We start from the raw sequence: 22958 nt of genomic DNA, 5'->3' as shown, positions 1-22958 counted from the left end.
TAAAATCAACAGACGGGGCTGCAGAGATGGCTCAGTGGGTAAGAGCACTGACTGCTCTTCTGAAGGTCCTGAGTTCAAATCCCAGCAACCACATGGTGGTTCACAACCACCCGTAATGAGATCTGACACCCTCTTCTGGTGTGTCTGAAGCCAGCTACGGTGTACTTACACATAATAAATAAATAAATCTTTTAAAAAAAAAATCAACAGACAAAAAGCACCAGTTTTACATATTGTTTGTTAAAAGGTTACCAAGAAAGGTACCAATAACACCACCACCTAGAATATTAATTTAACCAAAGACATGAATGATTTCTAGAATGAAAGTTACAAAATATGGAAAGAATGAAACTGAGGACACATAACAAAAAAAAAAAGTTCAGGAATAAATTGAAAGGATGAAAGGATTGAAAGGATATAAAGGATTTTTAATAATCAACAAATTCAACTGCAATTCATATTGGAATACCAATAGCCTTCACAAAACTACCAAAAAAACCATAAAATTCATGTATACCCTAAAATATTCATAACAGACATAAAAATCTTGAGCAAAATAAAGGTGGAGCCATTATAATAGCAAGTTCAAAACATAATACAAAACTATTGTAACTAAAACAGCATGACACCAGGAGCTGGGCACCAAAGGAATGTAACAAAAGCAGTTAACCAGTCAGGGCAAAGGAAACACCAACTAAATAGTCTCTTCAGTAAATTGTGCTGGGAAACTTCACTATCTATATATAGGGCAATAAGTCTGGCATGGTGGCTTAAACCTTTAATCCCAACACAGAAGCAGATGGACCTCTACGAGTTCAAGGTCAGCCTGGTGTATGTGGTGAGTTCCAGGATACCTAGAACTACATAGGAAGACCATCTCTCAATAATAATGATAATGGTGGTGAATTAAATACAGGAGAACAACAACTAAACTTCAATCACTTACTACATAAAAAAAAAACCAATCCAAATGCATCACATGCTCTGGTGGTGAGTGAGAACAGCCTCCAGAAGCTCCTCTATTTGGATGCTTGGTCCCAGTTAGTGGAACTGTTTGGGAAGGATTAGAAGGATTAGGAGTGGCCTTGTGAGGTGCAGTGGTGTGGCCTTGTGAGGAGGTATGTGTCACTAGGGGTAGGCACTGAGGTTTCAAAAGCCTTTTCCAGCCTCAGTCTCTGTCTACTGCCAAAGGATCATAATGTAAAGCTCTCAGCTACTTCTCCAGCACTATGGCTTCCTGCCACTATGTTGTGACACTCTCTGCCATGATGGCAGTGGACAAATAACCCTCTAAAACTGTAAGCAGGCCCCAATTCAATGTTTTCTCTTATAAGAGTTGCCTTAGTCATTGTGTCTCTTCATAGCAATAAAACAGTAACTAAGACACACTCACAAGTATAAGAAACTACTAAAAGAAAACATAAGGGACATGAATGTGCAGTGGTGCACATATGAAAGTCAGAGACTTTCTTGGGTGCCAGTTCTTCCCTTCTGCCTTGTTTTAAAACAAGATCTCTCCATATTATCTGTTCACTGCTGCACACCATTCTCCTGCCTCTACCTTCTATTTTACCAGAGAAGCACTGATGAATACTGAAGTATTCTCCCATGTCTTGCTTACAGGGGTTCTAGAGATTCAAGCTCAGTCCTTAAGTTTTGTGTGGTATGTGTTTTACCCACCAAATTACTTCACTAGCACAGAATTTTTTAGTACTGGTTTCTGTTATTGTTATTTTTTTGAGACGTAGTCTCATGTATTCCTGGCTGGCCTCAAACTCATTCTGTAGCCAAGGCTGCCATTCAGTTCCTGATAGTCCTGCTTTTTATACTTCCTGACTACTAGATTCATTCCAGAATATATTAAGGGACTCAAACAACCAACAGCAAAATATAATAATTTTAAATGGACAAATAACATGTGTAGACATATTTAAAAGATAATATATAAATAGCAAACCAATATTTAATATCACTAATCATTGAGGAAATATAAAGACAGTAAGTATCATCTTGATCCTGTAACAAGGGCTACTAAATAAAAAGATTTTAAAATAGCAAGTTCTAATGGGGATGTGACAAAGGGGGAGCACTATTGTAAAAATAATGCTAAAAAGCAGAACCATTCAAAAAACAGGACACAAGTACTTTGGAAAGCTAGAAGCAGAACCTCTTATAATGGAAAATCCCACTACTGATACATATCTAAAGGAAAGAAAATCAGTATGCCAAGACAACATCTGCATTCTTCTGTTTACTACCAAATATTCACAAGAGCCAAAAAAGGGAATCAATTCAGGTGTCTACAGATGGAAAAATGGACAGAGTGGTCAGCCAAGCTTGACAAGGACAACGGGATGGGAAGAGGATGGTTAAGGGATATAGGAGTAGAGGTGAATAGTTGAAATAACTCCTGCTGTTCTATAGAACAGGAACAGGAACTGTGACTTACAACAATTAACCGTATTTCAAAATAGCAGAGAGAATGTTCCCAGTACAAAGAAATAACAGACAAGCCAATTATCACGATTTGATCATTCACGTTGTATACATGTGCTGAAATATGACAGTTTTCTAATAAATACAATTACTGTATGCCAGTTTAAAACGTATTTTAAAGGACTATGGTACTAGAATTACAATGCATATGTAGACCAATAGAACAACACTGAGAACAAATGAATAAACTCTTAGTTGATTTTCAACAGATGTTTAACAATTGATTAGGGAAGACTAGCCTTGTCAGCAAGGAGTTTAGGGATTACTGGATATCACAAGCAAAAGAATGAAATTGGATTCCTTCTTTCATAGTATTCAAAAATTAATTCAAATTGAACAGAAGACCTAATTATAAAAGCAATTATGAAACTCTTAGAGGAAAATGCAGGCATAAATCTTTATGTTGTTGTGTTAGGCAATCCTTCGTCAAAAACAACACAAAAAAAGGTGCGTGGTACATACCTACAGTCCCAGTACTCAGAAGGGGAGGGGAGGACCCCTCAAGTACTCGGGAGGGGAGGGGAGGACCCCTCAAGTGCTCAGGAGGGGAGGGGAGGACCCCTCAAGTACTCAGGAGGGGAGGGGAGGACCCTCAAGTACTCAGGAGGGGAGGGGAGGACCCCTCAAGCCCAAGGCCGGCCTGGGTGGCACAGGAAGAGCTGTCTCCAACTTACAAAAGAGGAACATAAACAAATTCAATGATGCAAAGTTTAAAACTTTTTTTAGACAGGTCTCACTATGCTTTTCAAGCTGGCCTGGAACTTGGCAATGTTCCTGCTTCCACCTCCTAAATTGTGGGATTACAGGCAAGCATTACCACACCTAGCAAAATTTAAAACATTTATACATCAAAGCATACTATCAATATAAGTAGAAAGACAAGCCACAGAATAGACCAAGTATGATAATCATATTATTTCATAAAGGTTTGCTAGCCAGAAGAAAGGCTTATAACTCAGCAATAAAAAAGACAAACCACCTAAAACATGGACCTAGGATCTCATTAGGCATTTGTCCAAAAGATGTCCACAAACAGCCAATAAGCACATGAAAACATGCTCAATGACACTGGTGAATGTAAATCAAAATCACAATGAGATATCACTTCACATCCACAAAATGACTATAATTTTTTTTTAAAAAAGTGCTGGCAAGGATGAGGAGAAACTGGAACCCTCATGCATGGCTGGAGGTAACATAAGAGTAGAGCCACTTTGGAAAACAGTGAGGCAGTTCCTCAAAAACAAGGTATTATATGACCCAACAATTCCACTCCTACATATATCCCCAAGAGAACTGAAGATGTATGTTCACACAAAAATTATACACAAATATCCAGAGCAGCAATATTCATGGTAGCCAAAAAAAGTAAAAACAACCTAAGCACCCAACAATTGTTTAATGAATAAATAAAATGTGGTATTATTTTTATAATGAAATATTATTCAACCATGAGGTAATAATACATGCTATGATATGAATGAACCTTAGATATATTATGCTAAATGAAAAGTCAGACACAAAAGGTCACATAGTACATGCTTCTATTTTGGGGAAATATCTAGAATAGTCAAATCTTTTGAAACGGAAAGTGTTTGCCAGAGGTTAGAGATCTAAGGGAGTATAGCCTGACTGTTCAATAAGTATGTGGTTTCCTTTAAAAGATGAAAATAGGACAATATATCACTTTGTGCATACACTAAAGATCTCTGATTTTCAGTTTAAAGGAGGGAGGTTTATGATAAAAGAATTACATTGTAACAAAATATATATATATATGTATGTATGTATGTGTGTGTGTATATATATATATATATATATATATATATATATATATATAATCTCTGTTCTACCCATTAGCAACCCAAATGATCTTTCTAAAGTATAAATTCAATAATACAATCACCTTTTCATAGTCCTGAAATGGCCGCCCACCTCACTGGCATAAGAGTCAATGCTCTCACCTTAACCTAGAAAAATGTATGTTTTCTGAGACAAGGTCTCACTGTATAGCCATGGCTGGCCTGGAACTCTGTAGATCAGGCTAGTCTTGAAACCACAGAGACCAGCCTGCCTCCTGCTCTCTGTGCTGGAAGGATACATCATTGAGTCCAGCTAACCTACTAGGTTTTACAGAACCTGTTCCTCTTCCCTTTCACCTTGTTGCTTTGCACCTGTCGCTCAATCTCCACTGGAGTTACACTAGCCTCTTGATATCCTGCATATATATATATATATATATATATATATACATGCAAACCTGGTACTGAACTTCGTTCAAATGCCAACTAAAATGTCACTTTAAAAAAATACCCCTCATTTATATGGTTACTCATTTTCTAACCACTCTACTTAACTAGCAACCCCTCGTTTATATGGTTACTTGTTTCTGTCTTGCTAAAGTACACTATAACCTCCATGAAAATCAAAACTTTGGTTTTGTTCATGATCACATTCTCATACTCTTTTAAACTTTATCTGCAAACCAGTAGATTCTCAACAAAATCCATTCAGTGAATGAAGAAATGAATCTAATACAATGTAAAGAAAAACTCACAACTGAAGTGCTAGAGTTATTATCATATTAGTAGGAACCTCTCACCTGTTCCAGGTTAGTATACTGCACACGGCAATAGCTGCAATACCCTTGCCTTTTCTGCATCTTGATTAGTCAGTCAATCAGTCAGGAGGCTACTGGCCTCGAACACTCAAACTGCAAAGAAATAAAAAAGCATTAAAATAATCATAATAAACAGTAATTCCTTATTACTATTAGGAAAGCAGCTCAAAATCATTTTTGTTTTTCAAGACAAGATCTCACTATATACCTTAAGCTGTCCTAGAATTCACTATATACTCTAAAACTAACCTGGAAATTACAAGCCTTCTGCTTCAACTTCCCAAATAACAAGCATATACCAACACACCTAACTTCCACCAGTCCCACTTCTATCGGTGAGGAAAATAATACAAAGCAGGCATAAGCTACTGAGTCGATCGATATCAGCATCAATGGAAAGAACAGCTTGCTGCCAGTTATCTGAAGACAATTAAGGTCTTTACAATTTCTATAGCTCCAGGTTACTAGGAGATTATTCAGGATGAAATACAGCACTAGATCTCTAAAAAACCGTATCACTGTAAAACACAACCATTTTCCTGCATCCTTATACAAAAACTCCAGGTTATCTGAACTTGTGGTATCTAATACTCTATCTTGAGAGTTGAAGATGCCATGTGGAAGTTGAATGCTTAGTGCTTATCAGCTATATATGTAAGAGGAATCATTAGAAAATGGTGATGGTTTGAAACTGTCGGGTTTGGTCTGGCTTGAGTCTTGCTGTGTCATTTACAGCAGGCTCAATCTCATGATCTTCCTGCCTCTGCATCCTAAGTGCTGGGATTACAGACCTGGGCCTTGACATCCAGCTTTCTTTTCCCCAGACCCATTTTTTTAGAAGACAACTAACAGGAGGAAGAAGCACTATCTTTTATTTACATGTGTGTGGCTCCCACTATCTGCATGTTAATTTAATCTCCACTAGCTCCACTCACACACTAATAAGTCTTTGAAATTATCCAAACAGATCATTATAAACCCGCAATCTCCCACCGAGATTTAAACAGCAGGAATGTCCTGGTAAAGAATGGCGCGTGTGTTATCAGTGACTTTGGTTTATCCATGAAGCTAACTGGAAATCGGCTGGTGCTAGGGCTATAAGTGAGGGCCCTATTATAATTTATCAGGGTTGCTTAAACTAGCAATTAAAATGTCCTCTGAATAACCAAACTTTTCTAACTACTGTATAGCCTGCATAAGTATGGGGAATTTTTCCTACTACTACTATTTTGGAGATATCTTGACCAATAGTTTACTAATTTTTACTCACCTAAAATTGTATGTCTTCCATAATATATCCAAATTCAAAAGCTGAATGCTAAAATCATTCCTCAAATTCTAAATTAGATTTAGAGTAAGGGCCGAGGATTCAGAATTTTAAAGATTCCCCACACTATTTAAAAAGGGGCCCCGAGGAAGTCTTATGCTGCTACCCTGCAATGTGGCTCTTCTATATTTATGCTTGCTTCTAAATGAAACCCCTTGTTGCTTTGCAAAAAATAAAAAGCGCTAGCTCACTCGCTTGCGCTCTCTCTCTCTCTCTCTCTCTCTCTCTCTCTGTGTGTGTGTGTGTGTGTGCCCCTTCCGTGCTTAGTTCTTTATTATTTTCTTAAGTAAATTCACATTTACTCTACTAAAAGAGAGATTGATTTCCTAGATAATTTTGACACACAGCCCATTAATTTGTTGGTAATTCTCATTCTCTCTCTTTCTTCCTCCCTCCCTCCCTCCCTCCCTCCCTCCCTCCCTCCCTCCCTCAGCTATACATACATAGTTGCAGCTATCTTAATAAATTCAATGCAGTGTAGTTGTTGGTTTGTTAAAAGCTGTAAATAGAATTTCAAATAATCTTTTCATGTTTTAATCTAATTATTTAAATATTTGTCTGTTGGAAAATATATAACAGAATCATTCAATGTGTTGTATTTAGAGGGAAAAGTAGAAATGGTCTTCATGTATTATACGGGCTACCTCTTTTCAGCCCCTCCCTCATCCTCAGCTTCTCAAGCAGGGGGATTACAGGCTTGTACAACTAAGCCCAGCTCTGTGACATTAGTACTTCTAAGCAAGAGTATTCGGCAATGTAAAAGATTTAACTATTAAAACCAATGATAAAAATGAAATTACATCCTCAAAACTAAAAATGTGACTAGGAAAGCTTTATCAAGCCGACAGTGCCTCGACATCGCTCCTTGCCTATTATTACTCTGCACTGAGAGCCTTTGCCTTTCTGATTCCCACACTTAGAAATAAATCAATTAAACCAGCACCTGAAATATATGTGACAATTTAACACTGCATCTTTTTCCTCATTAATTTGCCTCATTTATTAATTGGAAACCAGAAAATAAGTCAAAGCTCATAGTTATATTTATACATAAGACAGCTTTTAGGCTAAGTAAATCTTAGAACATAAAACTAAACTTTGAAAATGATAACAACGAATGTTTCAACCACTTCTATCCAATTGAAACCTTCTCTGGATGAAAGGCAGAGTGAGTGCTAGCGCTCCAGCCTGTAAGCTGCAAAGGTACTGCCGCCTGCTGTCTCTGTCTTCATCCACAGGGAGTTACCAACAGGGCAGAAGCACAGCGCTGACAGTTGCCACATTTCACATTCCAGGACCTCACCTAAAACTTCCCAAATCCAATCCCCCTGCGGTAGGAAGACAGCACATATATATTGCAGAATTAAAATAATCAAGCTGATTCTAAGTTGACCCAATTTTTATGAACTAATAAAGTTTTAATTATTAAAAGGATTTATCCAGAGTCTAGAATTATACTGCTTTGCATAAGTCAGTGGGTCTTTTTCTATTGATTTTAAATTCTATTAGAACCTGACTGACTGCTTGTTTTTAAAGTATTGAGCCTTACCTTGAGCAGAAAAGAGCAAGCATCTCATCAGCTGCATTAGTCTTGACAAGCATCTGTAAATTAAAATAAAACAACGTTTTAGACAATAATTCTCACATCTATAGTTGACTATACAAGCAACCCCTAGTCATACTGTCATTTTAAAAGTAACACAATTATTTCCAGTAACAGAAGAAAATATTAAATCTTGAACACAAAGCACATTACATACTACCATTCATTGACTATCACAACATAACCTCCCTAATTAAGTGTTGTGGTGCATGACTGTGGGCCCAGCAAACCCCCATGCCCTTGGAGCTCTGGACTCCAGGAACAACAGCTGTAAAAGAAGATGAGGCACACCCGCGCCTCAGCACAGTAGGAGAAACAAAAACTGCCCAAAACCAAAATAAGCTTCTGGAGAAATCTCAAAGGAAAATACACATGTGAAACCGAGTTTGGGGACAGGACCCAACTCTCAGCTACCATATTAGTTTTATCGAAAAATACTATCACATTTTATTTTCCATCTGTATCAGTGAAGAATTAAGCAAAGTGATGGAGTTTTTAAATTTCTTATAATTATGGGTCAGGTGTTGGCCTGTGCCCAGGACCACTTGTAAAGAAAAATGCCAACACTTAGTTTCAAAAGAACTGATAGGACCATTTCTTACTCAAAGTATATGTTATCAGGCACCTGCCTGGTACAGAAACTCTGTCCTAGGAGCTTTAGGAGACAAACACAAGGTCTCCTGCCACCAAGGAGTGTAAAATGGAACTGGAAAATCAATGCCCAAGTGTGAAGTGGTATCTGAGAACTGACTAAGTAAAAATAGTAAGCATGAGGTGGAGAGTAAAGCGGGTGGGCGAGCCCTTGCCTAGTGGGCAGGCGGCCTGGACTAGAGCCACTGTTGCCAATAATAAAAAATGTAAGAATGGCTTTAACTAACAACATCAGCTTGGAAATCCCATGGCCAGGGGCAGGAACGCCTGTATACAGTTTTGTTTTTCGTTTTTGTTTTTTGTTTTCTGGGGTTTTTTTTTTAACCAAATTTTGGAAATGAGTAGAATTTCTTACAATAATGTTAGGAAAACATAGTCCAAGTAGAAAACTAAAGAGGTATAAAAAAAATAAAAGGTACTAAATAAGTACATTTGAATATAGTAAATTAGTAACTTCTGCTGAATCAAAGGCTTGATTTGAGAATTTAAGGGGCAGCAAAACAGAAAAAGTAGGTTGGGGTTTGACATCACAATATTCAAAAGCCAACCAAAAAAAGAATTTAGACAGAGTAGGAATTTCTTTACAAGAGGTATATTAGTGATTTTTTTAAAAAAAATATAAAAGAACAATTCACATTAGTTTTCACTTTAATGACCATTTTAATACAAACAATATTTCGTTACACAATTGTAAAAACACGTAAGTAAAGAATATAAACTACAATTCTTTCTTACCATTTGTCACACAGCTCAGAAAGGGAATGATATTGGACATTCTATGCAATCACCCTCTGCTTTTGTTTAAACATACGTGATAAGCACCTTTCCACACCATTACATATAATTTCAAAATGGAATATTTAAAGGCTGTTTAGTGTTTCAGTTTATTTGTGCAAGACAAAATCTCTCTTTATCCAACAAAATAAGAGCCAGTAGTTGGTAGCCAATAATTTAAAAAATACTTGCATATATAATCTTAATATTTTAATTTAAAATGTATAATATATATCAATTGAAAATTAGGTTAGGTTTTTTTTTGTTTTGTTTTGTTTTTGCTTGGATGTTTGGAGAGGTTTTGTCTCTTTCTTTCTTTCTTTCATTTTTTCTTTCTTTCTTTGGACAAATTAACCTGTATTCAAGACATTATTTTTTCCCCAGATTGTATGATGCACTCTCAGAAAGTCTCCCGTTCACTGCTGTAGAACAGGACAAGAGCCTAAGTCCATTTTCAAATCCAAGAGCAGAATTGTGATTGTTTTCCATTTTCCCAATCTCTTGCAGACGTCATACCCAGTTATACCTTTTCAAAGAGAAGCCTTTTTTTGTCCAAAACACTCCATTTATTTTCTATAAAAATTCTGATACTATTTGTTAATGACAATGTTCACACTCCTCATTTCACTGGTTTTTGTAACATCTAAAAATGTACAAGCCAATCTAGGGCGGTGAATAGAGATATATGAATTACCTGGAATGCTTCTGCTTCCCCCCTCACCCCACCCCCAGGCACTAAGGACAGAACCCAGCGCCTTGTGCGCTAGGCAAATGCTCTACCACTGAGCTAAATCCCCAACCCCTAAAAAATTTTTCTTGCACATCTGTGCAAGAGATAAACCAATAATATTGTTGAATGGTTTGGAATTATATTGTCTTTCAACTGACTATGTCATTCTAATGAAAGCTAGCAAAATTCGGAATCCTCATAGGAAATATTTCTCAACTGCCTGACAAAAGACATCAACTTAATTAAAAAAAAATAAGTAAGAAAAGTCAATAGAAGGATATGATTTTACATAAAACTCTCGAAGCTGGTTGAGGTGGTGCACACCTACAATCCCTGCATTTGGAAAACTGACACAAGAGGCTCATGAATTCACAGGCTGCCTGGACTGAATATTGAGACCCTGTCTCAAAAATTAAAAAAAAAAATGCATTAAAAAGTTAAACTACAACAAACAAAACCCTGAAATCTAAATTACCTGTCTACCAGTAGGAAATATGAGAAGCAATTATAATCATAACAATGGCCCAGCCATGTTTAAAAAGACCATTTTAATTCAGTGTCAGTTCCTTCATATAACACTAGCAACTAATTTTCACCTTTGCTTTTTTTTCCTTTTGGGTTATCCATGCTATGCTGGTTTCCCGATGGCGACAAGCATCCTGGACACTTCCATTGGGTCCTAATAAAATAATAATAGCTAACCGTGAGCACTTAATCTGAGCCAGGCATGCTGTCAGCAGCTTCAAATGCATTATCTTATCAAAAGATAGGAGGCAACCCGAGGTTTAGAATAAGGAAGGATATTGTTCCAGGTCTCACACCAAAAACAGGGTGGCTGGTGAAACTGAGCAAATGGTGCTTCAGTTCCTTAACATCTAGACATTTTTTAATAGAAAAATAGAATTTAATAGAATAATTTTTAGAAAAAAAATGTTTTAATATTAGGTGAAAGCAAATAATTAGCAACCAAATTTGGTACACTATACAATTATCACTACTCTGAAAACAAAAAAGGATAAAATTAACATTTAGTTTAATTCCATCATTTATACCTTTTGAGTGTTGAAAGTACTTTGGTGACTTTAAGGTTATTTAGCATGAGACCATAGGAAGCAATAACATTTTTATATTACAACCCAATGCTCGAGAGTGCGCGCGTACACACACACATGCACACACACGCACACGCAGTTTTTAAAGGTTTCACAAAACAATACCCTAGCTGTATACATTCTGGCATTTTTTGTTATCTTAATTCATTTTTTAATGTTAGTCATGAATAACTACATCAGTCTCTCAATTGACCAACAGGTATGAAAAACAGTGCCCCAAATTATTAGGAAGAGTAAACAATATGTTATAGAAACCGGTTGCTACCCTGATTTCAGCTTTCTTCCAGCCAATGGGCTGGCTACTGCAGTGATACGTAATCAAATTTTCAACGAGTTTCTAGCTAGCATGTAACGCTTTGGTTTCAGACCATACAGAAAAAGTCCTCGATGTATTAAGTGAAAAGAACGAAAAATAAACACCCACACTTATGTAAAACACGCACATGAAGCAAGTACATGAACGTATACATTCTCAAAAAGAAGGGGCTGATAATCTGAAATTGTTAATGGACTCTCTCTAGTGGATGAGATTTGCTACGGGCTTTCTCCATGCCCCTCGCCGCCCCTCGAAGCATATAACTGCAGCAAAAACAAATACACGTATTTAAAAAAAACAGTATCATTTGGGGACGAAAACCGTTTTTAGTGCCTTGCGACCTGCATCTTTTCTTTTTCTTTCCCGAGCTACCCATAACTGTCGTCAGAAAACCGTAGAACCTGGAAAGGGCCTTCTTGGGAGCAAGTAAAGACGACGATGGCGTCTCTGACCAGCTCTACACAACTGTTGCACGACGGCAGCAAAGCGATCGGTAACACGCACACACTCACACGACCCAGCATCGACGGTCCCCAGCAAAACTCCGCGGCGGGGAAGGCCGGGGACCGAGCGCGCAGGCAACGCGGCGAAGGGGGTGTGTGGACAGGTGGCGCCGAATGCCTCGCGCGGCCCGGTCCGCCCGCCGCCCGCCGCCCGCTGCCCGCCCTGGCCTCTCCCGCGTCCCTGCCGCCACCAGGGCTCACCTCCTCCCTCCGCCGTGCCCCGCAGCCGCCCCGGGGCTGCGCGCCGTGAGGCCGCCCGAGTCCGTCGCGGCGAGCGCGGGAGTCCGGACGAGCCGTCCACGCCGCCCCCGGGCAGGAAGCGGGTTTCCCGGCCCGCACACCGCCACGGCCCGCCCCGCCACGGCACTCACCTCCGTGGATGCCTCCTGCTCTCCTTCCGGGCCGCTGCGGGCCGCGGCCGGCCTGGGCGCGCTGCCCGCCGCTTGGGTTCCGCCGCGCCGCGAGGACCCCCGAAACGTCCCGAAGCCGCCGGGCCCCGGGCCACGCCCGCCCGGAACGGAGGAGCGGAGCGGAGCGGAGCGCGTGTCGCTCGACGCGGGCTCCGAGTCGCGACTGGGCTCGGGCTGGCACGGGCTGGCCAAGGCACCGCAGCCCCACTGCAGCTCTGACGTCAGCGAAGGTGCGAACACTGGGCCCCTTCTGACGCACGGCCCGGCGCCGCCCCCGGCCCCCGCGCCAGCCCCCGCCGCTGCGAGCCCCTTCCTCCCGCTCTTAAAGCGCACACTTCCTGCAGGCGCCGCCCCACGCGCCCCCCGCCCGAATCAGAGCTTGGGGTTTGGGGCTTGGGACCGGGACCCAGAGCCAAGCTTCAGCTTTTGGAGAAGTTAAGTCCCAAGTGACCAGATGAAAAATGGCTCGCGAAGCAACATGTGAATTCGGGCAAGGAGAATGGCGTTCAAGGGGTTAATGAAGAGCTTGGTTGCCCAGAGTCTGCAGTGAGGTGCCTCAACCAAAAGCTGCTTTTCAAAGACCCGTTTACTCAGGGCTAGACACTGTTTTAAGGTTGCTATCGCGTTCTGCGTTTCACTGCTGAAGGGTAACTGTAAAATGAGTCCAATGAGCCCCCTTTAACAAAAGGGGAGACCCGGGTTCCTTTAAAGAGACAAGGTATTCAGACTTCTAATAAGCACAAGAAAGGGTTACGAAAATTAACAAATATCTGTTTGCCCTCAAGTACATTCACTGCCCTATCTTCTACAAAAGCAGTAGTGAGCAAAAACCAAGTGCTATGGGGAGACACAAAGCTAAATCAGTTACTACTGAATATGTACTAAGAGTCTGTGATGAAGAAAATAATCGTTACCTAAAATAAGAACAGCCTCTGAAAGCTATATTTCCTTCACACACACACATCCTTTTCTTTTGCAGACAGGGTGTTCACTAAGTAGCTCAGGTTGGTCTCAAACTCTTAATTCTCTTGCTTTGCCCTCCTAAGTGCTTAAAGTACAAGTACCGCTCAAGGCTAGGGAGCCATGCTTTATGTAAAAGTATTCGTGGTGCTGTTGGCACGGCCTTTCTGGAGACTCATCCCAGCCACTCAACACACAACACATTCCAGCCAAACCCTGATGTATATATTCCCAGTCTCTAGATTTCTTGTAAAACACCAAAAATACAAACGTCTTTAAGAGAAATGTTTTACACTTGTCAGCCTTGGAATTATCGACGAAACCCAGTCACGAATTAACCCTTTTCTCCTGACATAACTGTATTTCAGCTAAAGCACACATTTTTTTTTTAATCTTCCCACTTCAACATCTCCAAAATCAGAATGCATCTTAAAAACTTGGGGCCTCTTGATTTTGTTGGCCAGATGGCAGTATTGCTACCACATACAAAAGATGTGTGCAGCTGTTTAAAACTGTTCTTGCTTCAAACGAGTAAAAATGCATTGTTTAATGAAACCCGCAACCCTACAAGGAAGGGAAGTATTAGACATCTCGCCATTCAAACTTGAAAACAACTTGCAAGCTTCTAGCTCAAGACAGCTCAAGCGCACAGGAACACACACACACACAATAAATGTGGAAAAGATTTCCTGGGGAAAGGGATGACTTTTTTTTTTTTTTTGAAAGGAGGATTTTTCTAAAACCAAAATCAGTTTCCCCAGCACTTCCGAGATGAGGGTGACAAGATGGGCTAAAATCTATTGCCTTGATGCCAGTACCCAGTTGCTCAGCAAGAACATTAGTTCTCAGTGCTTTGGGGGACCTGTGGCTGAACAGTGAAACGACAAGCCCCACTGGGCAAGGTGCCATGTTCCTGCAATCCCCAGCACCCAGAAGGCATGGGGATCTCACATGTGAGGCCAGCCTGAGCTACCCAGCAAGACTTTAACTCAACACACACACACACACACACACACACACACACACACACACTATAAAGCTAATCCAGTACTAAAACAAAAAGGAAAAAGTCCACCTTGAATATCTCTTTTTTCTTTTTCTTTTTTTTTTAACTGAGTCAAGCAGCCCACTTATAATCCCTTTTCAACTTTAATCAGAAACACTGAAGAGAGACAAGATGGCTTGGAGATCACCTGAAGTCACTGACTCCTACTTAGATCAAGAAGGTGCCAGCGCCAAAATTCGAGGGAGAGGTTGGGCTAGCTGCTTGAATGACTAAGATCTTGTGCATTACTAGCAGTTTAAAACATTTTAACTTATATCTATAATTTAAATATTATACGGAGAGTCAGTATGCATGTGTAGGTATGCCAGGCACGGAGCTCCTACAGCAAAAAGACCAAGTAGAGGTCAGAGACTGAAAGAGCCACATCTCTTCATCACAGGTCCCAGGGTTTGAACTCGGGTTGTCAGGTTTACATGGCAAGCTGAGTCATCTTGCCTATCACCAGCATTTTCATGTCACAGAAGATGAACTGCACGGAAAAAAATCACAGCAATCAACAGCTGACTCAAAACATGAGTCACAAAAATTAAGGTCTGAATTTGAGAAAGCTTTTTTGGAACATCTTAACCACTTTTACTTCTATTTCTTCTTATATACACTAATGTATATATAATGTGCAAAGTCTGGGAGGGTGTTTTACATGTTAAGAAAATAAACTATCCCTGTCTTATGGGACACACATAATTTTTCTTCCAATGTCATCCTAGCCAACAGTATTAGAAGCAATGCCATTCTGCACCAGACTGCAGCCCATTCAGATCGGATTTCTGTCTACTGGTAATGAGTGATAGGCGAGTTCATTATCAACAAGAGAAGATCAAAAAGTTGTAATTTCCCATTTCCTTTTCAATCCATTATTGAGGTGTGCACACAGCAAAAACTCATCCAAATGACCTTAGTCAACAGGTTTCTTGCATCCCATCTCCTCCCTAGTCTTGGTGGAACAGGATCCTAAGTATATATTCTCTCAGATTGTCTTCCCTTTAATAAAAACAATGTTCATCTCTATCCAGAAATCACTTTCTGGTCATTTTAGCTAATGTTAGGCTAACACCTCATGGGGAAAGGCTGTACAGGTGATCTGGAGTTCACTGCTGAATCATATAGCAATTTAGACCTTCATCGACTTGGGGGTTTAGTATACCCCCCAAAATCTATTATCTTGTTCTTTATCATACCAATTTATAAACTTTTATACAATAGCCTGACATTTTAGCACTTTAAAGAATATATCGTAGGAGCCAGTATAGCAACACTTACCTGTAATCCCAACACACAAGAGGATGAGGGACCCTCAAGATGGTTCAGTGAGTAAAGACACTTGCCACCAAGTCTGGCAACTGGAGTCCCATCTCCAGAACCCACACATGGTGGGTAGAGAGAAGGAACTACTGAAAACTGTTCTCTGGTCTTCACACACACAATGAAATATTTTTAAAGAGGTTGGGGTGCCAGATGTGGTAATGCACAAGTGCGTTGTCTGCAGCCAGCCTGGCCTACACAGTGAGCAGCATTGGGGGGAGGGGGGGAGATGGTAAAGACCCTAGGTCAGAAAGAAAATGTTTTAAAAGGCCGGAGGATTAGCGGTTTGAGGCCATCTTAGGGATGTAGCACAACTTTATTCTCCAAACAAACATATGGAACAAAACAATAAAGAGTATATGTTGGGGTTGGGAGCACATGTAAATCCACCGTGAGTGCACAAGATCCTGGGTTTGATCATGGCACTACTAAACGTGTATTTGTCATCTTTAAGGGTTAACAATCCACTCACATTATGCATCACATTCAAATCATCAATTTAAAACAGAATGATTATAAATATGTGCATTCTGGTTCAGTTGTGTCCTGAGAAACATAAAAACATTCCATTTTAAATAGAGAGAGCACCATCTGAATGGAGAGAGCACCATCTGAATGGAGAGAGCACCATCTGAATGGAGAGAGCACCATCTGAATGGAGAGAGCAAGCAAGGTAATGCTGTCGGAGAAGCTGCGCACTGCAGCCTGCAACCACTATTGCTCAAACCTGTCACTAGCCTGAGTGAGGAGTGATGGTGGCTTTCACAACCCCAAATGGGACAGCTATTTCTATCAGTCACTCTAAGTCTGGGGGTGGGGGTGGGAGTGGGGACACTTGGGAAAGGAGGGGCAGAAAGAACTTGAGAGCCACAGTGTGGGAGATGTGCAGGAAAAAAAAAAAAAAAAGTCTTCTGTGCTTGACATAGCTGTTGCAATCACGAGCTCACCGAAGCTGTAACAATCCACATAAAACCTGCACAAGATTGGGCCTGTCTATATTTAATCATGGATGGGAGAAGGGTCCAAGAGGCCAGACCCTTCCCTGAGGGACTATCCACAGCTAATGGTTGATGGGGGAGGAGGGTGTCATTTTCTTCAGTGATGTAGTCACTGATGAGTGGCCAAAGCACCAGTAAATTACCTCCTCCCCACGCTCCAGCAAGAAACTCTAATTAAACTCAGTGGGTCACACAGAAAGAAGACATGAAAATAGGAGGGGGCTTGTTGATAAGGGTTTCAACTGGAGAGAAGGGACTGGCAGTGAAAATGACTAAGATTCTTTATATAAATGTAGGAAACCAGCAAACTTTTTTTTTTTTAATTTAAAGGTGATAATGCTCTTTGCTTCATCGCCTGCTCAAACAAAAAAGTTGATGAAGGGGATGGACGGCAGATGGATGACTGTTACAGAGCTATGTGATAGGCATATGATAGGCTCTCAGGACAACCAAGTGTAGGAACTATTAGCTTGGATTCTATGGTATGGGTGCAGGGGATCGAGCCTGCAAGAGTTAAACCCATACCATAGAATCCAAGCTAATAGTTAATGTTTACAAAATCAGAAAATCATCAAATAGTGGTACAAACCTATTTTTACCTAAGCATAAAGATGAACGAACCTCCAGCAGGTAAAACTAACTCTTAGAATGATTCTTTCTGCATATCAGATGAGAGTCAAGGCATAGCAAACCAAGATATCCAGATCATGGACAGATCTTTTCCCTTCCCTTTTATAATTTTTTATTCGGAAAGACTGGGTTTCATGTACCCCAAACCGACCTAAAAATTGCTCAAACTTGCAATATAGCATAGGAGACTTCTACCACGATGGACGTCCTTGGTGTGCTGGAGCTCAAAGCCAGCGCTCTTACAGCGTGCGACATCGAGCACTTCACTAAGTGGGTTTCATCACATCAGCCGCGTGAAAAGTCTGCTCTTCGGGCTTCCCCGCCATTTAAACTCCCGCCACAGGTTTACTTGAGACGGTACAGAATTATTCCTTCTCCCCTGGTTTTGGAGAGCTCATCTCGGCTTTTTAAAAAAACAAAACAACTTAGCATGTCCACAGCCTTTCCCTGTGTTTTTAAAACATAACTGTAATAGTAGCTGTGACTTAGTGCATATGCGTGCAGGTGCAGGCGTGCTGCAGAGCTCAGTTCTCTGGGAGCAGGCTTGCGCAATAAGCTGTTTACCTGCTGAGCCATCTAGCAGGTCCCCTTATCTGTCTTCAAATGTGAGGTTTCTCCGGTGCCAGTGTTCGGACTGCACAACAGTGAAGAAACAAGATGCAGAAGCTTGGGTGGTTTGGTCTTGGGTTTGGTTTTTTTATGTTTTGTTATATTTTGTTTTGAGTTGGCAAAGATTTATCTTTTTATGTTTCCAGTCTTTTAAAGTAGTCACAGATTTGCTTACAATAAAGCTGATTTCGAGAACACGTAAAAATTAAACACAAACAGTGAGATTAAATCTAGCAATCAAGGATGATGAGGAACACAAGACACAAAAACCCTGAGTGCCTGGGGTGACGACTGGCAGCAGGTCAGAGAGAGGTGGGAGCACTCGAGCACGTACCACACTGTACAGTGGGGTTTGTGGTTCGTTTTCCTACTCATTACTCAAAAAACAATCCACACAGACCTAAGCTGTCTTTATACACAAATAACATCCATTTAAATTAATTACATTTTCTACAATGTAATGCAATTATAAGGCCACAATATTCCCTTTTGACAAATCCCTGAAAGAAGTGATTTAATATCAATGTTGCTCATTCTTTGCAAATATAAATTGTTTTAACCTAACTAAGGTTACAGATAATTTTAATACAAGCATCATGACTAGTATATTTAAGGTACTTGTATTTATATCTAATACCCAAAGAAAATGTATTGCCAAGTGCTCAGCCACCATCCGACATGCTTACTGATGGATCCCATAGATATAATTATAGGTCATGGTTTTAGCGTCTGTTCTTTCTTCTTACTAAATTAGGAGCGCTGTATTTACAGAAAGGGTAAGCACAAGTGGCCCGGGCACCCGAGGATCACGATGGCTCTTCAGTTAGCTGTCAGCGCGCAATATAAATCCTTGCTATGTGAGCAAGTTGGATCCAATTCTTCATCAAAGGTACTGTGCTCATGGAGGCTGTCAGATGCTCCCCGTCAAATGAATCCGCATCCGCAGTCCAAAGGCCAGAGGAAAGGGGATCGGCAGGGACAGAAGACAAACCTTCAGAAATGCTGTGCAGAAAAGGCCGCCTTTCTGCCTAACAGGTCTCTCTCTTGCTGAAAGCAGCAGTATGCATTATGTTTTTGAAAATGAACTCCTGGGCCGCGAGACGGGGAGAATCAAGTGCTGTGAATGCGCAACAATCTGAGTTTGATCCTCAGAACCACAACAGAAGTAGAGGGCACACAACAATAAATTAAATAAATTAATAAATTAATTTATTGATAAATTAATAAAATGGAACTGTAAGAAAGAGGCTGGGGGTAATATTTTCTGGCCTACTTGAACAATTCTAAAATCAATGTGATCTTTTTTCTTCGAGAGGTTCTCAGCTTCTTTCCTCCTCTCTGAGTTCCGCTCCCTTTCCGGTGGAGCACGTCTCATCGGAAGCACCGTGCCTCTGGCCAGGGTGAGTAGTCTGGCACACCAAGCACTCATGAAGTGACACCGTCTGAGCTCGTGCTGTATTTTTTTTTCCCACATCATCATTACATGCAGAACCTGAGGCTGGAAAGCAATTGCAGTTTCCATGCTAACGGTCTGCGTCCTACACAGGAGCCCGCAGATTCTCCGGCAGGCAGCCTAGGCTGAGGCCGCTCTCCAGAGCAGCTCAGTGCAGAGCTTCCTGCAGGCTCCTCGTGTTCACTGTGGCTCCATCTCAGTAGCATCCCAGACCTCTCATCTTGAATGTCTCTCTTAGAACATACTAGAGGGCCCCCCAATTCTTTTTCAGAGGCTGAGAAGTTCACAGATTCTGTAGGCTCCAGGGTAGCAAGATGCTACAATAGAATTTCAATTAATTCAGAAATTATCTTTCCTTTGCCGGTTTCCCTCCCTGCTTCTTTTATAACTCTCAAGAACAACTTTGGGGCAGAGGGAGGTGGATCTCTATGAGTTCGGGGTGTACATGGTAAGTACTACATGGAAGCAGCTAAAACTACAGAGTAAACCCGTTTCAAACAAAACAAACAAAATTCAGAATATTATTCAAAACTCAACCTCAAATAGATTTCTGTATTCTCCAATTCTGCTGTCTCCAACAGGAATTGCCCTTGCTCGGCAGTCAGCAGATTAGAGGAGGATGCCCTGCTTGGTGGAAACCCTCCTTGTTCGCTATTCCCCTGGAAACCTTGTTTGCTCTTCCTGCCACTGACTCTAAGCCCACAGCCCTTCCTTCCATCCCTCACTCAGAGCAGCAGCAGCAATGTTTGTAGCCAAATATCACTCAAAGAGTATGAAGCTTGCTGTCAAGCTCTGCCAGGATGAGTTTCTGGTAGCAGGTGGCTGGGCAGAAGCAACTGGAAGCAGCTGATTGCCTCCTAGGCACTGCAAAAGAGAGCTAATCGGTCTTTGTAGATATAAGCTGTTAGAAGGAAAACATCGAGATTGATTTTATTTTCCATAGCCTGTATTCCTAAAATGTTTATCATTGGCATTCAAATATCATAATGTGTAAAGAACATTAGAAAATTCCATACCCATACTGTCAAACACCAAAAATGCAGTAGTGTTGATTTTCTTTGGTTCCGTGCTAAGGAGGTTGAGCTCCTGCCTAGGGAGCCCTGCACCAATGCTTTCCCATGGAGCTTGGCCTTGGTTCCTATTTTATTCCGTTTTTACTATATTTATGTGTTCATGTGTGCCATGGCCAAAGTGTGCCTTGACATACATATACTGCAATATGAATGTGCCGCTGTGTGTGCATGCCACAGCACATGTGCAACAACCAGTACGTACCACTTCATGAGTGTGCCACTGAACGTGCATGCCAGGATGCAAATGCAAATGTGCCAGTGTGTGGCGTGATATGTATGTGCTGCAACATATGTGTGCTGCAACATGTATGTGTCCTAGCATGTGCACTATGCTGTGTGTGTATGTGTGTGTGTGTGTGTGTGTGTGTGTGTGTGTGTGTGCCACAAAGGGAATGTGGCATGCCATGAGTGCAGAGATCAGGGGACTATCTATAGAAGTTGGGTTTCTCCTTCTACTGTGTCCTGAGGATCAAACTGCAGACTCCAAGCTGAGCCCTCCTAGTTCCTATATTTCTGATGAAGCTGAAGCTTGAGTAATCACTGTACGTACACACACACATACACGCACGCACGCACGCACGCACGCACGCGCACGCTGTTAACTAATTTCGCAAATTTAATTCCAACATGCCTGCCTTTGCTATGCAAAACAGTCATTCCCTAATCACAGCTCCCAATCACCTCTTTTAGTTAGGTATCTCCCGTTCTGGAAAGGACTACAAAGATCAAGGTAAGACAGCTGAGGGTCCACCTTATAGCCCAGAGGCTACGAAAACTAGCCAGCCCTTTGTATTTGTTTGCCGGTGTTCTCGCCTATGTACAGCTTACCTTGCTTCGACACTTCCGTTCACTTCTCTGAGAGGCTCCGTGCCTCCTGTCTGGAGAACTAGGATCGGGGTAAGGGGGTGGGGATAAAAATCTGCCTTCCCAGCAATAATTTTCATAACTATTTATATTATCACGTGTGTGTGCACGTGTGCATACGTGTTCATGTACCACAGCACACTGTATCATGACACGTGTGTGCATGGTATGTGTGTAGATCAGAATACAGCTTGCAGTAGTTGCAGGGATGAAACTCAGGTCATCTTGCCAGCCCACTGTATACATTCTTCATTATTCTTGTTATTATATGTTTAGTCTATTTATTTAGTGTATGCGTGCACATGTGCTCGTGAGCGCGTGCACGCCTCACGCATGTGCTCAAGCACATGCACCATGCCCCAAAGTGGCGGTCAGAGAATAATATGTGGAATTCAGTTCTTTCCTTCCATCTTGCAGATCAGGGGAGGGAACTCCCATCCTTTAGCTTAGCAGGAAGTGCCTTTACCCCGCGCCACATCTACAGCCCTATTGGAGGACTCTGACGCAGCTCACTAGTGGGTACATAAGGTCGGACCAGGGTCGAGTTGGTGGCTGCCCAGGAATAATACAATTAGGCTCTATTTTGTTAGAACTAGTAGGGCATCCACTGAGCAGTATCGCTGTAGCCAGAGAGAGTCAGCAAGTCCACAGTGCGAAGCGTTTGCCCGCTCTAGTTCCTAGCACAGCAACCACTATCTGAGAGCACACTGGTGACACTGGTAGTGCCCTACTTTCCCAGCCCCAACTGATCATCAACCAGGAGCTGAGTGCCCCACACACGGCAGCTCAGAGTACTTCGAAGAGCAGCGAAGCGGGATTTCCCTGTGCACTGCACAGTCCGGACACAGTGTCTCCTGAAGCTTTGCACAGGAGTCCCACATGCAAATGCCACAGAAACCCCCCAAAAGACTACAAGACAGTACCTGGCAAAGCACACTGCAGAGGGTTCCAGATGAGGAAACCAGAGCCGGAAAGCTACCCTGGAGAAGACCGAGAATATTAGTAGGATGCCCACAAATCTCAATAAAGTGCTTGCCTGAGAAAGCCGCATGCCACCAGGGAAATTTCCTGTAGCCAGTACACCTGATAACCATTCTGGATGCCTCCTTGTGGGACATTTACTAAAATAGGCTCGGAATGATAAATATGCAGCTTTTGCAAGAACAGAGGCTTCTTTCTCTAGAGCTGAAGGTCACTGATGTTATCGGTGTGAAGACTGAAGCTGCTGCCACCCCAACTCTGTGCCTCCCCACCTACCCTCTGTGGGAGGCGAGAATGGCCTTAGATAAACTGCAGCACACAGGCAGCAGCCCTACTGCCCCTTGCTGGCCTTAGGGCTGAGGGCTGTTCTCCTCTATCCTCTCTTCTAAATATGAGTCATTTAATCTACAGACATAGGGCATATATATGGATATGTAATTAAGTATATAAACTTGAATATGAATTGAGTTCCTATATAAT

At 41.4% G+C, this 22958-nt stretch overlaps 1 protein-coding gene and 1 long non-coding RNA gene across 15 annotated transcripts in view; one reads left to right on the top strand and one right to left on the bottom strand.

The window, feature by feature from the left end:
• The window catches only part of Zdbf2 (zinc finger, DBF-type containing 2), a 114219-nt gene that overhangs the window by 28601 nt on the left and 62660 nt on the right, over positions 1 to 22958 (bottom strand). For 2 of the 10 annotated variants that reach the window (XM_030243194.1, XM_011238606.3), the window contains exons 1-4: positions 12504 to 12592; positions 10798 to 10880; positions 7993 to 8045; positions 5099 to 5209 (exon numbers count right to left, since the gene is read on the bottom strand). Coding sequence is in view for 4 of the 10 variants with exons in the window: in XM_011238606.3 (XP_011236908.1) it covers positions 5099 to 5158 (60 nt within the window). In the remaining 6 variants the exon portion in view is untranslated. The other 8 variants (NM_028673.1, NM_001285936.1, XM_011238607.3 and 5 more) reach the window with 8 other exon arrangements.
• Gm11608 lies at positions 12720 to 19507 on the top strand. Of its 5 annotated transcripts, XR_373456.4 has the most exons (5): positions 12803 to 13093; positions 14660 to 14728; positions 14948 to 15099; positions 16450 to 16543; positions 18862 to 19507. It is a non-coding gene; the product is annotated as a predicted gene 11608 (long non-coding RNA). The 5 variants fall into 5 exon arrangements; XR_865482.2 differs by lacking the exons at positions 12803 to 13093; positions 14660 to 14728; positions 14948 to 15099 and adding an exon at positions 12720 to 12772; XR_373457.4 differs by lacking the exons at positions 14660 to 14728; positions 14948 to 15099.

Source organism: Mus musculus, chromosome 1, assembly GCF_000001635.26.
Source record: "Mus musculus strain C57BL/6J chromosome 1, GRCm38.p6 C57BL/6J".
Lineage (NCBI taxonomy): Eukaryota > Metazoa > Chordata > Mammalia > Rodentia > Muridae > Mus > Mus musculus.
Note: the sequence above shows the minus strand (reverse complement) of the source record. Positions and strands in the feature narration are given on the sequence as shown.